General features: G+C 36.2%; 1 protein-coding gene across 9 annotated transcripts in view; it reads right to left on the reverse strand.

Moving 5' to 3' along the window:
* cspp1b (centrosome and spindle pole associated protein 1b) overlaps positions 1–16,739 on the reverse strand; it is a 33,042-nt gene that overhangs the window by 2,959 nt on the left and 13,344 nt on the right. For 8 of the 9 annotated variants that reach the window (XM_087241201.1, XM_087241200.1, XM_087241199.1 and 5 more), the window contains exons 13-26: positions 15,147–15,240; positions 11,841–11,946; positions 11,607–11,754; positions 9,567–9,629; positions 9,372–9,484; positions 8,241–8,390; positions 7,490–7,633; positions 5,263–5,322; positions 5,117–5,177; positions 4,913–5,039; positions 3,047–3,165; positions 2,919–2,953; positions 2,724–2,784; positions 1,690–1,784 (exon numbers count right to left, since the gene is read on the reverse strand). In XM_087241201.1, coding sequence (XP_087097327.1) covers positions 1,690–1,784; positions 2,724–2,784; positions 2,919–2,953; positions 3,047–3,165; positions 4,913–5,039; positions 5,117–5,177; positions 5,263–5,322; positions 7,490–7,633; positions 8,241–8,390; positions 9,372–9,484; positions 9,567–9,629; positions 11,607–11,754; positions 11,841–11,946; positions 15,147–15,240 — 1,376 coding nt within the window. Of the gene's footprint in view, positions 1–642; positions 1,785–2,723; positions 2,785–2,918; positions 2,954–3,046; positions 3,166–4,912; positions 5,040–5,116; positions 5,178–5,262; positions 5,323–7,489; positions 7,634–8,240; positions 8,391–9,371; positions 9,485–9,566; positions 9,630–11,606; positions 11,755–11,840; positions 11,947–15,146; positions 15,241–16,739 lie in introns of all 9 variants that reach the window. The other variant, XR_015478764.1, reaches the window with a different exon arrangement.

Consider the following 16,739-nt stretch of genomic DNA (forward strand, 5'->3'; position numbering starts at 1 on the left):
TGTGCAAATAAGACTTTTATATGGAGTATAACAGCGAATTAGGTCACACTTTATTTTGATGGTCCATTTGTTGAATTTAATTTATATTGCATCTACATGTCAACTAACTCTCATTAGATTATAAGTACATTGTTAGGTTGGGGTTAGAGTTGGGGTTTGGGTTAGTGTAAGTTGACATGTACTTGCAAAGTTTCTTATAGTCAGTTAAATGTCTGTTGAAGAGCAGTATCAACAGATATTAAACAGAAAGTCTACTAATATTTAAACGGACCATCAAAATAAAGTGCTACCGCAAATTATATTGTGTGTGCATAAAGAAACTTAGCATGTTTACTATGTTTTGAGAGCTAAGCAGCTTATTTGGGTTTTCTCAGACATCTCAGGGTAAGTGTGCAAAGGTCTCCCTCACACTCTCACTATATTCTTTATAACTCCATATAAAAGCCAGAAACTAAACTTTTTTTGCACTGCAACTGATGACCAACAGTAAAAATGACTCTTACCAACATGGAAAACCACTAACAACCATGAAAGCATAATTATATGCTGTTATGGCTTTGCGGTTCCATTTTAAAAGTCATTATAATGTAAGTCAATGGGGCAAAAACAGCCACTAACAAAACAAAAGTGTAGTAAATTTGCCCAGATTCAAGATTTTCAAAGCATTTTCCTAAAATATGTGTTAAAATAAGGATTGTCACCAAAACTTATTACATTTGCTGAAATACAGAGAAAGTTGTGACCAAATGTAAACTCCAAATCACCCCACAGTAAATGAAAACATCCCCAACAGGACACAAGGTTTCTTTTTAAATCTTTGTTTGATGCACCGCTGGCTTATCAATGATACCTGTGCATTGACACATGCATTGAGCTGCTAAATTTACAGTAAACACAACTTGGTGGCAGTCAAGCTCAAAATGCTCTCGCCGAGTACACTAGAATAAAAGATTAAACAGGAATACATGGCGAGTTTCACTTCACTAAATTTTCTTTTATAGCTTCTAACAATTTCCTGAAAATATTTGAGCAGGTGTTTGTTTTCTGTAGTAGAGGAGCTTAAACAGAAATGGTAAAGTGTACACTATAAATACACAAAGACATAGCTTGAGGATGACTAAGACATAGCTTGAGGATGACTTTTTTTCTTCCCTGCAGCAAGCAAAGTGTCAGAAGTGTAAAGTTGTGCAGCACCACCTTGTGTGTGTATTTCTGCTTTTCCATAAATGCCATCAAACTTCAGGAAGTGATTTTATACGTTCACTCAACTCAATATCAGTGAAAATCTCTCTTTGGTATGAGCGCCAAAAACATCTTAAAAATACTGACTATAAATGCAAGCGAAATACACCCCATTATGCAGGAGCCTTAATGGCGTAAAAAAGTAACTGTTGCAATGTGCAAGAATGTTTACCATTTTCATATGATGGTTTATGCCAAAGCAATTGTAATGCTAGTCTCTGAGATTAGCAAAAGAAAGCTTAACATCATGGTAAGCAGGGAAGAAGACCAAAGGGTATTTTGTCAATTAATGTCAATGAAGGAGCGGTTTCATTACGCTGAATTAACTGCACTTGTGGATAATGGATTATTATTAAATGAACTGATAACCTGTCATGATTTCCCACTCAACTTCTCGATTGATGAAGTGGAAAAGAAATCATAAAGACATTTTGTGTTATGAATCACCTGTAGTTGTGCTATTCTGCGTCTCTCGCGTGCAGACAGCTTTGCTGACTTTCTCTCTAAATCTGGAGGAACAGGGAAGGCAACTCCATTGTGATCTAATGATGAATAAAGAGACGGAAAGCAATCAGCCGTGTGCATTTATACAAAGAGCATATGCATGAGAAAAAGTTTAACTTAATCGTCTGTAAAATGCATTGGAAAAAATATCTAATATTTTAACTTGATTTGATATTTTGTTATTTAATTCTCTAAAGAATATTAAATGCAGCACAATGTTTACTTTATTCTTATTTAAAATAAATAACTTTTGTGAGAAAAAATGTTAAAATAAGAGTTAAAACCACATTTTTGTTTAAAAAATAAAAATTCTGTCATCTATACTGACTAACATATATAGAATAAGTAATCAAACTCACTTTAAATATTTTTTTATTCAATTTATTTTCAAAGATCCTGCTAAGAAAGCTAGAAATTTGAAGTAATCAGTAAAGTAAAAAGATTTAAGATGACTTGATGGCTATATGGTGACCCATAAATAAAGTCTTTTATTATAACATAAAATTACTTTTTTTTTACATGCCTGACAATATCTTTTCGGTAAATGTTGTTACGGTAAATGACATTTTAGGGGTCTTCATCTTTTTAATAATGGTAAAAAAACAGGACGCTACTGCAGTGTTTCCAAACCCTGTTCCTAAAGGCGCACTAATAGTACACATTTTTAACATCTTCCAGTTCAAACATAACTGAAACAAATCATCAGAACATTAGAAGAGACTTGAAAACCTGAAATGAATGGGTCAGATAAGAGAGACATCCAAAATATGTACTGTTGGCGTGCCTCCAGGAACAGGGTTGGGAAACACTGCTCTAATGTACGAAAATAATAAAACTTCATATTCAACTTATTTTTTAAATAATTGAAAACCTATTTTACACTTTGACTCTTATACATCTGGAAATATAGCTAAATTCTTGGGACCACACTGTATAATTGTTACTTAAACTCGGAAACTGTGTGTGTGTGATCCTACCAATGAATTCACTCTCTGACAGAAGCACAGATCCTCGTCCTCCTTCCACATCTCTGTTCCTCTGTGTGTTAGAAAAAAACAAAACCCTCATTCAGACTTGGCTCAGGAATTCACAGAACTGGAGGACACAATGACAGGAATAAACTGGAAATACCAAACACACTTTTAAATTGACAGTGGGGGAGAAAGACTTACAGACTGCTGAGTTCTTGAAAGAGGATTAAAGGAGTCTGAGAAATAAAAGGAAAAAAAGTACTGTCACACACAAACTCTCGTCAACAATTTGCTTGTATTTTTCAAAAATCATAAATTTCAGTTTTTACCTCTGTACATGATGTCATCAGTTTCCTTCGAGCTGATTGGCTCAATGCCACGGGAGGAGGGGCCTCGTACAGGCATCCGCAAACGAGCCATATCAAACACATCCTGTGATGCCCTGTGCCTAAACACACAGACACACACACACACACACACACACACACACACACACACACACACACACACACACACACACACACACACACACACACACACACAAACACAATGCTATATTGTGAAAACAGTCACACTTTTCTACATTATTGCTTGTATAAAATAAAAAAAAGTGGCCACACAGTGGCTCAGTGGTTAGCACTGTTGCCTCACAGTTCGATTCCCGGCTGGGTTAGTTGGCATTTCTGTGTGGAGTTTGCATGTTCTCCTCGTGTTCGTGTGGGTTTCCTCCGGGTGCTCCGGTTTCCCCCACAAGTACAAAGACATGCGGTATAGGTGATTGAATAAACTAAATTGGCCCTGGGGTATGTTTGTGAATAAGTGTGTATGGGTGTTTCCCCATACTGGGTTGCGGCTGGAAGGGCATCCACTGGAAACATATGCTGGAATAGTTGGCGGTTTATTTTGCTGTGGTGACCCCTGATAATTAAGGGAGTAAGCCGTAGGACAATGAATGAATGAAAGTGCATTTGGAACTTTTTAGAGGACATAAAGTATGTTATTAATGATTGTTGCACATTGACAAATTAGTTTTGCTGGATTATTATACACCTTGGACAAACTGTACTCCTGCAGCTATAATAATAATCAGCATCCAGGACCAGAACTATGGTGGAAAGAAATTTTTTAGATTGAAGTGTAAAGATTTAAGGTAAGGTAGTTCATCTGAAAATAAGTATTTACACATCACTCACTCTCCCTCATCAACCCCATAAACTTCTGAGTGGCTTTTCCTATTGAACACCAAAGAAGATATTTTAGAGAATGGCGGTAGCCATTCACATCAAATAGTAGGATAAAATACTATGAGATCCTGCAAAAGTTTATTTTTCAAAATGTCTTTATTTGTGTTCAACAGAAACCTCACCAATATCTCTTCCGCAATCACCTGAACCCTTGAGGACAAAACCAGAATCTCCTCTTCTCTTCCCCGCACAGCACCACACGTCAACCTCAAAACATGCAATTCTGAGTGTGCCTCACACAGGTGAGTGGACTTGAAAAACCACCTGTAGAAAACACACTCTTTCATCTCCCTGTCTTTTTTAATGATATTTCCACCAGTTTTGCACATTTGCACCAGACACTTTCTTACGATTACTCAACATCTCAAAAAACATAAACAAAAAACAACTGCATTTATGAAGTGAGCTGCACACAGGTGAGTGGGCTTTTCAAACCACATGTAGAAACACTCCTCCTTCTAACTCTAGCTCTTAATTCTCTGAGCACAAACGGTTCTTTGGTATAATTAGCACTTGTGTGTATTGCCTCTTCCTGTTGAATCTCTGAATGCCTCCTGAATTATAAGTCACTTTGGACAAGAGCCTCTGGTAAACGACCTGTCTGGTAAAAGGCCTGTGAAATTATATTCATATGCCAATATATATCACAGAAAAACTAAATATGGCAATGTCAGTTTTTCCCAATATGGTGCAGCAATATTCCAGACAGACAATTAGTTTGAAAGACAAGACAAAAATTTGAGCATGTCACACTTGTCTCTCATCAGCAATTGCTTCAGCACTCTTGTTTCACTTATACCACCATGATATTAATAAGTGTTTTCAATACTTTAGCTCATCCATGAATTGTCAATCTCTGATTCCACATTCAGTCACAGCATCATCAAACTACGCCTCGGTATGTTGTGAACAGGCGGCCTCTAGTGGCAAAAAAGAGCCATTAAACTGCACCTGTCGGTGAACGGTGAAGAAAGATTCTCCCACTCCGTTTGTAAGAGCTGCTCCTCCAGACGCCGCTGTTCACTGCGCAGACGCCTTCGTAACACACACAGCTCATTCACAACCTCACTTCTGTCCTCTGTAGAGAACACAAACATGCGATTAACAAGCTGGAAGATTCATAACCAACAAAAATAAACACGTATGAGTGTTTACTCTCTGTTCTCTGCTGGCGTCTGTGTTCTGGAGATGAAGGAGGTCGGAATGAAGAGAAACCCTGAAGAATATACAAAAATACGTGAACATGAAGTGTTTGTTTTTGTTGTAAATTTAGTGTAAATGTTACATTAAGCGTTTGGTACCGTATGATTGTGCTGTTTATTCTGTAATGTAGGAATTGGAGGAGATGGTGCACGCTGAACCTAAATATACACAGAAAAGGGAGTTACTGACAAAAGTATTCTATTATATAGTTGAAGTCAGAATTATTAGCCCCCCTGTATATTTTTCCCGATTTCTGTTTAACACAAAGCAGATTCATTCAACACATTTCTAAACATAATAGTTTTAATAACTCATTTTATCTTTGCCAAGATCACTACAAAATTTTGCACTAGATATTTTTCAAGATAATAGTATTCAGCTTACAGTGAAATTTAAAGGCTTAACTAGATTAATTAGTCAAGTTAGGGTAACTAGGCAAGTCTTTGTATAACAGTGGTTAGTTCTGTAGACTATCAAAAAATATAGCTTAAGGGGCTAATAATATTGACCTTAAAATATTTTTTTTTAATTCAAAGTTTTTTTGTTTTTGTTTTCCTTGATATACAGAGCACAAAAAAAAACACCTTTTCCAGAACACCAGATCTAAGAACAATGTATAATTAAATGTCTTTGAATAAAATTTGACTCATACAAGGCTAAACACTAACAAGTTTTTTGAATGGCCCAGATCAAAAATATTAGTTTTTGCCCTATCAAAAATGCATTATAATTTAATGCATTTAATATTACAATAATAGTTTACATTTAATGTTACAATAATAGTTTACATTTAATAATACAATAATATTTTAATGATAACCAATTTCATATTTAAGACATTTCTTAGCAAAATATTTTAAATATTGTGTCACAACAAGCAAGCTCTAGTTGTAAACATGCACTGTTTTTTCAACATAAACTTTCTTCAAATAATAAAAAAAAATATATATATTTTTTAAAAACTATAATAAACTAAATGTATGCACAACAGTCTGTCCAGGTCAGTGTCCTCAGCAGTAAATACATGGGGAACCTTTAAACAAATATTACAACAAGGAAAATAATTAAACCATTATGGCAAATAGAGTTTAAAAAATATTTTTTAAATAAAAAGTTAAAAAGTTTTATTTAGATGAATTGTTGGTGATTGTATGGGTGTTGGCCAGATTGGGTAGCTATAGATAAAAAAGGAAAAGACCTACAAAACAATATTTCAGTAAACTTAAGACTTTTTTTAAAGCCTAAAATTCAGTTTTTGAGATTTAAGACATTTTAAGACCCTGCAGATACCCTGTGGTATGCCTTATTTTCTCCAACTTAAGATGAGACATCACTTCTCTTATCCAGCGATTATGTGTTGATGGAATAGGGTCTTTCCATTTAAACAATATCAGTCTTCAAGAAGAGAAACCAAGGCTAACATGTTAATTAGTCTTATGTTAAGAGGACAGTTCTCAGGGCTCACCCCGAACAATGCAAGAAATGGTGATGACTCTACTACCACCCCAAATGCCTCAGAAAAGGTCTCAAACATACTAATTCAGTACATGTAAAGCTTTGGACATGTCCAGAACATGTGCAACAGAGTAGCAGAACCCAGCCTACACCGATCGCATATGAGATCTATGTCAGCATTGGTGACCTTAAAATAGTTTGAAAAAATTAAAAACTGCTTTTATTCTAGCAGAAATATAATAAATAAGACTTTCTCCAGAGGAAAAAATATTATAGGAAAACCTGAGAAAAATTCCTTATTCTGTTAAACATCATTTGGGAAATATTTGAAAAAGAAAATGAGGTTAATAACTTTGACTGCAACTGTATTTATTTATATCTTATCTCTATGGACCCTTTTCACAAGCCCGTTGTGACACATTTAAAGGTCATCAGAATCTTAAATCATTTGAAAGTTTTTAATATATATATATATATTTTTAAATGTATGAACATTTATATGTATTTATGTATATATTATATCATCTTTGCTTCAAATTGTGAAGTGAATTACCACTTGTACGAGGGGTTTCTAATGCGGCGTCTATGGAACAGGACAGCAAATTTGACGTTATTCTCTCCTCTGGCTGCCGTCATCAGTCTCACAATATTTTTTTTCCTTTTTCTGAAAGTCTTTTTAACATCATCGTAGAGTTTTTCTTTTATTATTTGAGCAAATAAGATTGTAAAAAAATAGTTTGTTGTATTCTCTCATTCACTGCACTTTCACTGCACACAAGTTTTCCCAACTATGACGACTTCTGCTACTGAGAAACCCAGAAGTGTGAAATGAATCTATTCGAAAACTAATTTTGTGAGAGAAGTAAATACCTGCTGTTGCCTGATTTGTCTCTCTTCCTCTTCCTGTTTTCGGAGAGCTGCTCTTTCTTTCTGTTCTTCCTCTTTTTTCTTTTTCTCTGCCTCTCTCCGTCTCTCCTCCGCCAGGCGAGCAAGCTCTTCATTTTTCAGTTTTTGCTGCACAAAATATCATACTTTTTTTCTTGAAATCAGCAGTGCTGGTCACCCAAACAATTTGAGATCATTAGAAGTAACAACATAATATAATAAACTTTATATAATAATAATAATAATAATATTCAACGTAAATAATGATTCCTCAATTGAATTAAGTGATTATTTAATAACTGCATTCGGGCTACAGTACATGCACTGATATTAAAACTGCAACCATATTAACAAATTCTAGGATTGTCTAAATTAAATTTAAACACTAAATTAAGATTTAAGTACCTTAAAAAAAAAAAAACACATTACCAGTGTGCATCTTGAGACTGTAAGTTTGTTCAATTCATGTTAGTTCATCCACAAAAATGATGGAAAAAGGATGATGTTAAATCTTTTATTATCAAAGACTTTTCATCCAAAAATTAAAATTTACTCACTGTCTACTCATTCTAGACAGTAGTTTACAAGTTTCTTTTTTCTACTGAATACAAAATAAGGTAGTTAGAAACCTGTAACCATTGACTTCCAAAGTATAAAAACAAACACTATAGAAGTCAATGGTTTTAGTTTTTAATAGTGCATCTCTAAACTGCAGGAGTGCGTCTGTGTGTCTGACCTCCATTTCTCTGCGTTTCCTGCTCTCCTGCTCCTCTTCATACTCTCTCCTGATTTTCTCTCTCTGTTCAGCCAGTCTTCTGTCCTCTCTCTCCTCCTCTGCTCTCATCCGCTCTCTCTCCTCCGCCTGCTTCCTCTGCTTCTCTTCCATCTGTTCAAACACACACACATAAAGCAAGATTAAGTAACAGTGAGATAAAAATTCAAAGCCAAATGTAAGCAAGCTGAAAAAAAAAAAATCGCTGCAAAAATTCAAGAGTTCAGTATCTAATGAAATAATACTAAATAAACAATTTAAGATTTAATAACTATTTAAGACTTTTTTCATGATTTTCAAGAAGTGTTTTATGTTCACCAAAACTGCATTTCTTTAAAAACAACTTCAATAACTGTTCTTTTTTTAGGGGTTTTTCACCTTTAATTGGGATGGGACAGTGGAGGTTACATGCAGGAAATTATTGGGAGCAGAGAGAGGGAAAGGTTAGAGAGGGGGGTTAGAGAGCCGTTCCCGCTAGCCACTTTGGGTAGTTGACACAAATTTTATATTGTAGTTAATCGAGAAGCAGCACAACTAACAAAATAATTGTTTGCACGAGCAAAAGAAAGCAGGTGAATACAGAATAAAAGGATGATCACGTGGACGGTCGACGCAGGCTTGCTTCACTCACTGACAAGGGCTTTAATATCAAGCACACAGCTTACGTGATGATGCATGTGAGTGCTTATAAATCTTGCATGCTCCCGTTTCCTAGCGTGAAGCAACATTGCCTGCAAATGCAACTTGTGCAACCAGTTCTCTTTAAACAGACTGGACAAAAAGTGATGCTCGTGCACTCACAGTCCTGCTGCTTTCAAGAGCTCAAGATTTGGTGTAAGCAGCAGCTCTTGCCGCTTTCGCTTTAACCATTCTTTGAACAGTTTATTAATGGGTCTAAAGTTAACTGTGTGCATGCGATAATCCTTTCATTACTGCACATGATATGTTCTTACCTGCTTTCTTTTGCTTACAGTTTTTTTTTTATTTATGGTTTAATTATAATCATTTAATAGGTGGCTTCTAGATGTATTATTTATTTATTTCATGAAAGATACTACTGCGCTCAAACATTTGAACAGTAGTGCATGTGTGTACCTGCTGTCTCAGGCAAGCTTTATATTGGTCTTGCTCCAGTACTTGCTGAGGTGAGATCATCTGATTGAACACGTTTCCTCTTGCAAACTGTGGCGTGTGCGTCTCAATCATACCTTCAATAGATACACATTAAACTGAGCTTAAAACAAGATTCATTCATAAAACATCATAATTTGTATAAAACTAGAATCTTACTTGGCCTTTCTGGTCTTTGTACTGTGGCTGCTGCATTTAAAAGGTGCATCTGCTTCAAGTCAGCTTTAAATACACACACACAAAGATTATTTGTGAATTATTCATTCATTCATTTTCTTTTCGGCTTAGTACCTTTATTAATCCGGGGTCGCCACAGCGGAATGAACTGCCATTGCTGAATATCTTTTATGATATTTTATGATATAGATACAATATACATGTTAAATACTGACTGCCTTTCTGTACACCAAACAACACTTTAATACCCCTTCTCAATTGTGAGCATAACTGACGAACCGATCATTCAAAAATAATTACTTGCAGTGGTTTTTGGGTTGCCAGGTATGCATATCAATGTCCATTAAGAAATGATTAGGTTTTTATTAGGTATTCGCAAAAACAAGATACAGTCAGCGGCACTTTATAAATGTAACCCAAAACAAAACCCACAGCTTCATATTTTTTCCCCTTTTAAAATGTGTGGGAAAACTGTGCCCCTAACCGAATAAACAAACCCATGTATTGAGACTTACAAACAGGTAAACAAAACAACAAAAAATTGTTACATTTTGATAGTAATTTGTGCGTTTTCATACTATGTTTTGGTAAGACTTCTCACAATACATCCCATAATGATCATGTGTTTGTCAGTAGGTGGAGAAAATATGGACTTTTATGGCTGTTAAAATAAAGTCGACTGAATGACTAATGACTAGAGCCAGACAGAATCTGCAGACATTTTTTGCTATTTCTATGCAGAATTTTGTACAAAAAAAATCTGTGGATTAATGCGGAATGATTTTGGAAGTATCAGAACAAAAAACTTCTAACAATTAGATCCACTTATTTAGTAAACAAAGCAAGTCTCTCATGTAATATATCCACTAAAATACAGAAAATATTATTTTAAAAACTGTACTGCACCGATATGGATTTTTTGGCCGATATCGATAGCCAATAACCGATATATTTGCCAATAAATATAAATATTTCAGAATGTTATATTTTAATATAGTTTGTATAGTTTAAAAACTTCATAAAAGTTTGAACTAATCTTAAAATAGCCAACTCAAAGCAAAAGAGCAATAATTTCAAAATTGCAAGGTGATTATATAGACCTATATTCACAAATCAGCATGCCAAAAATAAATTATTTCCTTTTATTCGTATAGCAAATTAACATGCAACATGACTGTTGCATAAAATAAAAATAGGTTAAATAACAAAATGGTATTTAATTAACAAACAAGTTAAATTATTAAATTTTAAGTAAAATTAAAATGAAACTAAGAACTGAAACCAGTAATGTACAGGTATGTACAAATATGTAATGTCTGAAAAAGTGTTTTAAGAGGTGTTTTGACAGCTCAGAGCCATATAGATAGTATGTTTTACTTTAGAAAATGTGGCATAAATTCGTCCCAATTTGGGTTTTTAGATTTTTTAAACACATGTACAGTAAGTGCTGCTTGTCAATCAGATTATGCTTCTGTGTTCATTCTTGTTGTCAATAAACAATGTGAGGAAAGCTCCATTATAGTGCACAGGGCAAGTCTGAACAAGTTTGACCCACGCATGCACAAGACAGGCAGTTCTATCCAATAACCTATCGGCTTAAAGATATCGGCTTAAATTTGATATCAGACCGATAACGATGACATTAAAAATAGCATTGATCTGCCGATAACCATATGGCCGCCGATATATCATGCATCCCTACTGTATTATAAATAAATCAAATAAACATTTTCATATATTGGTCAACAATATTACTGAAATTAATTTAAAAAGTGAATAAATATAAATGTACACACATTTACACAAGTGATAAATAGACTCAATTATGGGCTAAAAATCTGCAGAAACCTGTGGATTTCTATGTGGGCCTACTAATGACAGCTAACATAACAAATGTGTTTTTGTGGTCAAAAGTGGACAAGCTCAAAACATTTTAGACCTCATTTACATCCTTATTGATCTCCCGAATGATCAAAATACATGTTAATAGCAAGTGTCAAGGTCAAGCTAAATGTGTCCTACCGATCAGATTTCCAGTGCTGTCTCTGATTGGTGCACCAGCTCCTCCTCTTCCCCAGGGTTCATATGCTCTCATATCGGCTTCGAGTTCCACCTCCAGTCTTCGCTTCTCCTCTCTATCCGCCCTCCTCTGTGCGGCCCGCTCTTCTATCTGCTCACAGGACATACACAATGAATAAACTGGAAGGCAAGCAAAAAGTTAGACTAAACAGATTAATACAAAACGAGGACACACACCTGCTTTCTGAGCTCCTCTTTATAGCCGAGTCGGCTTTTCTGCTCATGATGTGCAGGAAACGCTGGATGACCTGAACCCACACCTTCATTCTCACCTAGAAACCTCCTGAAACACCAACATGCATTGCTGAATCACATCTTTTCGGGTGTTACTGCACTGTGCCTAAAACAGTTTGTCTGATTATCCGGTCATTCAAAAGCTTATTTTGCTCTCTGGTCCAGTAATGCAACGATTATAGATTCTAGTTGTATGATTATAGTCTGAGGAATAATCACGGTTTCACAGTTATCACGATTATTATGGATTCATTAATTTCAAAACACTACTAGTTTAGAAAAATCACATGAAAACGCCTTGTATTTTAAAGTGTGATTTATTGCTGCTCAATGACCAATTTAAGCCTGGTTTATACTTCTGCGTCAAGTGATCGGGGTGACCCACGAGCCTTGCACGTTGCCGTGCATTTATACATCTGCGCGCTGTTTGTGTTGCACTGCAGTATACCTCCGAAACGCAAGATGGCAGTAGGGGTTAATGTTTCTCTGTGTCGAGCTTCTTCACTGGTGTTTTGTTTTTTCTGAACGCTTCCTTAATGTACAAGTGGCTCAATCTCGCTCATTTTGAGGGGGTAACTGGTGGACGTGCAACAACTTTAATACTGAGGTAAACACAATACAGCAGTCTCCATCCGGAGCTCCTTCACGAGACTCCACACTTGTAAACACTCACTGCATCGGGCTCGCGCAGCTCTCACACTTTCGCCCACACTTGTCAGCGCTACCAAGCCGACCAATCACAGAGCTTGCGTTACGCGCATGTGTTACATTTTTTGAGAGGTGTGCGTCAACGTCGCTGAAGGCTACAATGAGGGGCTATGAGTCCACGCATAGGCTGCGCCGTAGCATACACGTGCGCTTGATGCAGAAGTATAAATCAGCCTTAATACAGAACAAAATAATAATAAAAACAAACAATAGTCCATTTCTCTTTGGACGTAAAATAAGTGAAAAAAGGTTTTTGGCATTTAAACATAAGTAATAATTTTACACTGAAAAATAAATAACAGAACAATGAATAAATAAATCATAAAAATAAATTTAATCAATTAAGTCGTGGTGAGCTTTGGGGGTTCTTTCAACTAGGTGCGTCTGGAAAGCTTGCACAAGCTCCTCCATTGGAAATAACGAACTTGCATGCAAAAAAGACGCAATATGTGAACGGCTCTTAGTTAAAAGCCTAATCGAAAGTTAATGTAATGTGCATGGGTATTCGCCTCGGTGTGCAAGCTTGGAACTTTAAACTAGGGCACAGTGGGCATAACTTTAAGTTGCAGCAGTTTTTTTTCCCTTGCAGAAATGCGCTGTTGAGAAGCCATTACGATTAATTAACCATCACGAATTAAATCGCAGTTAATAGTGAAATCGGTTAATCGTTGCATGCCTACTCTGGTCAGATGAACAAATCTGTTAAACACAAATATGTATTACCACAAACAAAAATTTAACTCCAAATGCTAGAAATATTTATAAATATAATGATATATTTGCATTTTGCATCCACACTGATCAACAATAACATTTTTGTTGATGCTTTTCATTATGTTCACCTTCTTGTAACCAGCAGATGTCCTCAGTGTGCTTTTAGTGCAGTGGTTCTTAGCTGGTTTGGCCATGGGACCCACATTTTTACATTTTTCATCAAGCTGCGACCCAAATTTTTTAGGAACTATAATATAATTTTAGGAAGTATTATTTATTTGTATTTATTTTTTAATATACACAAGTAGTGACAGATAAATCATAAGAAAATCACCAAGACTTACAAATAAACCATACTTTATTGCTGTCATTTAACAAAATGTATCAAATTATAGAAATATTACAAAGTAAAAATGTCAAATACTGTAAACAGTGGTTAGGGTTAGGAAAAGTTAAGTTACCATTAACTAAACTGAACTGTTAATAAAACATTAACACCGATCCTGCTGAACAGAACAAACCAGCAAATTAAAGTAAAATGATTAAAATAATTATAACTATTTTATAATAATCACCAGTTATTTGCTCTTCTGCTATTGTGTGGGCTTTCTTTTCTTTCTTTTCTCATGGTGAGAACAGTCAGATGCGCAGAGTGCCTGTACTTGTTTTGAACATGAAGATGTTAGGCACTTTTGTGATGCCCTCAGCTATTGGAGTCGTCTTTGAAAATAGTCCACAGGTTTGTCCTTGCAACTGGGATGTTTGATTTCTAAACGTAGTTTCAATTTAGAAGGTTTCATGCTCTCTTGTGAGAGCACCTCATTACATATGACACACTGAGGTTTTAAGAGTTTTTTTTGTCGTCAATATATGTAAATCCATACTTTACATATTCAGAATTGTACTTGTGCTTCGACATATTTGTTACTATAATTAAATCAAATTTCACATGTCAAACTGTATGGTTGTCACGCGCGCATTTAAAAATAAAAGTCTTATATATGCAAAATAAATTAAAAATTAAACTTTAAAATTTTGTTGTTTTTTTGACCAAACACTCCGCGACCCACTGAAAATGTTACCGCGACCCGAACCACCAGTTGAGAAACACTGTTTGAGTCTACCTAACCAGTGAATCCAGCTCTTGAAATATTTTTTTTATATTCTCTAAATGTGCTAATCTAATCAAACAATTTCAGCAAGTGCAATCATAATACTGTAAGTGGAATTAAAAACAACACAAACTATTTTCGGTAGGCAACACAAAGATACTAAAACTAGCACTGGATACCTGAGGTTGGCCATTTATATTTCAATGGATTCTTATTGGCTGTCAGTGTTTCATTGTTTATTAGCTGAGAGTAAAAATCGTTCTGATAGTAATCCCAATGAAATAGTTTCTCCATATGTTATAGTTGTGTTTTGAACTTTGCTGTTGTTTTATATTCTGAATGATTTTTAGAACATTATTTTTATTGTCATTATTATAGTTGTGCTTGGTGGGATCTGGCATTTAGTTTTCCCATTTTAATTTGTGATTGGAATTTTGATCTTTTTGAAGTACATGCAAAGTGTATTCACTGTGGAGACCCCTGATTAAAAAAGGGACTAAGCCAAAAAAGAAAATTAATAATTTTTAATACATGCAACTGTTGATATGGAGAAACTGGATTTTTTAGATTTGTGAGATAAAAACTCCCATTTTACAACTTTTTACAACTACAATTCAATTAGAAACAGTTACAAATTGCAATCATAAATGTATCTGAAATATAACATTTACATTTATAGTAAAATAGTATTCATCTGTGTCAGCTGCTCTCTTACTGTCTGTTAGTGCTTCTGTTGTGCTCGTTGTGAGGACTGAGTAGGTGTGACTCTCCTGCTGATGCTGGAAAAGAAACTCCTGCTATTGGACCATCTGTGAAACACACACACACACACACATTTGATGTAAAAACAGTGGGGAACTTGTGCTGTACAGATATTCATGCAGGTTACAGAATACTTTTTTCAGTTTACATAATACTGTGCCAAAATTATTTACACATTAAAAGTAGACAAAAACCTCCTTAAAGTCACCATTACATCAAAATTGACAATTCGTTTATATATATATATATATATATATATATATATATATATATATATATATATATATATATTGTAGCGAGCAATTATATGCCACGTCGCCCTGGTCGCTAATTTCACCCAGCTGGACCTTCATCAAGCCAGGATCGCACACAGCTGGAGGACATCAAGCGGAGAGACATATAAGCCCAACCTACGCCAGGAGAAGATGAGCTTCATTCATTCTATGACTCCCTGTGCTAATGCTTGTCTCTCTGTCTCTCCTTAGCGGACTCCAGCTCGTGACGATCCTTCACCCGACTACTCACTGTCCTTCACCTACTTCCCGGAGCACCAGAGCACCTCACCCTAAAGAAGAGCACCTTTTACATCACATTCACTTTGTAAATAAAGCACCCTCCGGGGACTTGTCTGTAAACTCATCCTGTTGTGCCGCTGTTTTCCCTCTGCCTCGCTACAACTGGTGGAGAATGCGTGCTTTTTCAGAGGGAAAAAAATTCAGCACTTACCAGTAAGAAGGAGTAACCACTGAATTTTCTCTGTTTTTTCTTCTGTTTACAGACAGGCATCCGCTCTCTCTCTCACTCACGCTCTCTTACTCGGCTGTCATCCCCTCCTGAGTCATGTCGATCGAAGAGGTAGTACGCCATCTAGCGGAAATCTCAAGAAGACAACAAGTGATAACTGAACAACTCACCGCCAGACAAGACCGTATGGAACAACAGCTCCGCCAAGCGGCCGGTTCCAGCCAGTTCTCTGAGGTGAGCGCCCATAGATTTATCACAAAACTCAGCGACCTGGACGATATTGATGCTTACCTACACACCTTTGAGGTAATTGCGGAAAGAGAGAGATGGCCGAAGGAAAGTTGGGCGAGGATGTTAGCGCCATTCCTGACTGGAGAAGCTCAAAGAGCTTATTTCGCATTAGAGACACCGAAAAATGACGACTATAAAGCATTGAAAAAGGAGATACTCGCCAGAATGGGACTCTCCAATATAAGCGCAGCACAACAATTTTCTCAGTGGTCATATGATGACAAACAGCCGGTTCGGACCCAAGCAGCCAACTTATCAAGATTGGGAAGATTATGGTTGTTAGGAGGAGATCCAACCGCAGTCCAGGTCGCTGAGAAGGTGGTCATTGAAAAGATGATGAGGGCGCTACCCAGACGGCTCCGCACACTTACCAGCATGAGGAACCCCGACTCGCTGGCCGCTTTGGTGGAGGCGGTGGAGCTGGCAGAAGCTCACGTGGCCCGGGAGACTGGGGAGAGAGCGGCTCTGCCACCCCGGAGGGTAAATGCGCCATGGCGACCGGTGGAGGGCA

This window comes from Danio rerio, chromosome 2 (genome assembly GCF_052040795.2).
Source record: "Danio rerio strain M-AB ecotype USA chromosome 2, GRCz13ab, whole genome shotgun sequence".
Lineage (NCBI taxonomy): Eukaryota > Metazoa > Chordata > Actinopteri > Cypriniformes > Danionidae > Danio > Danio rerio.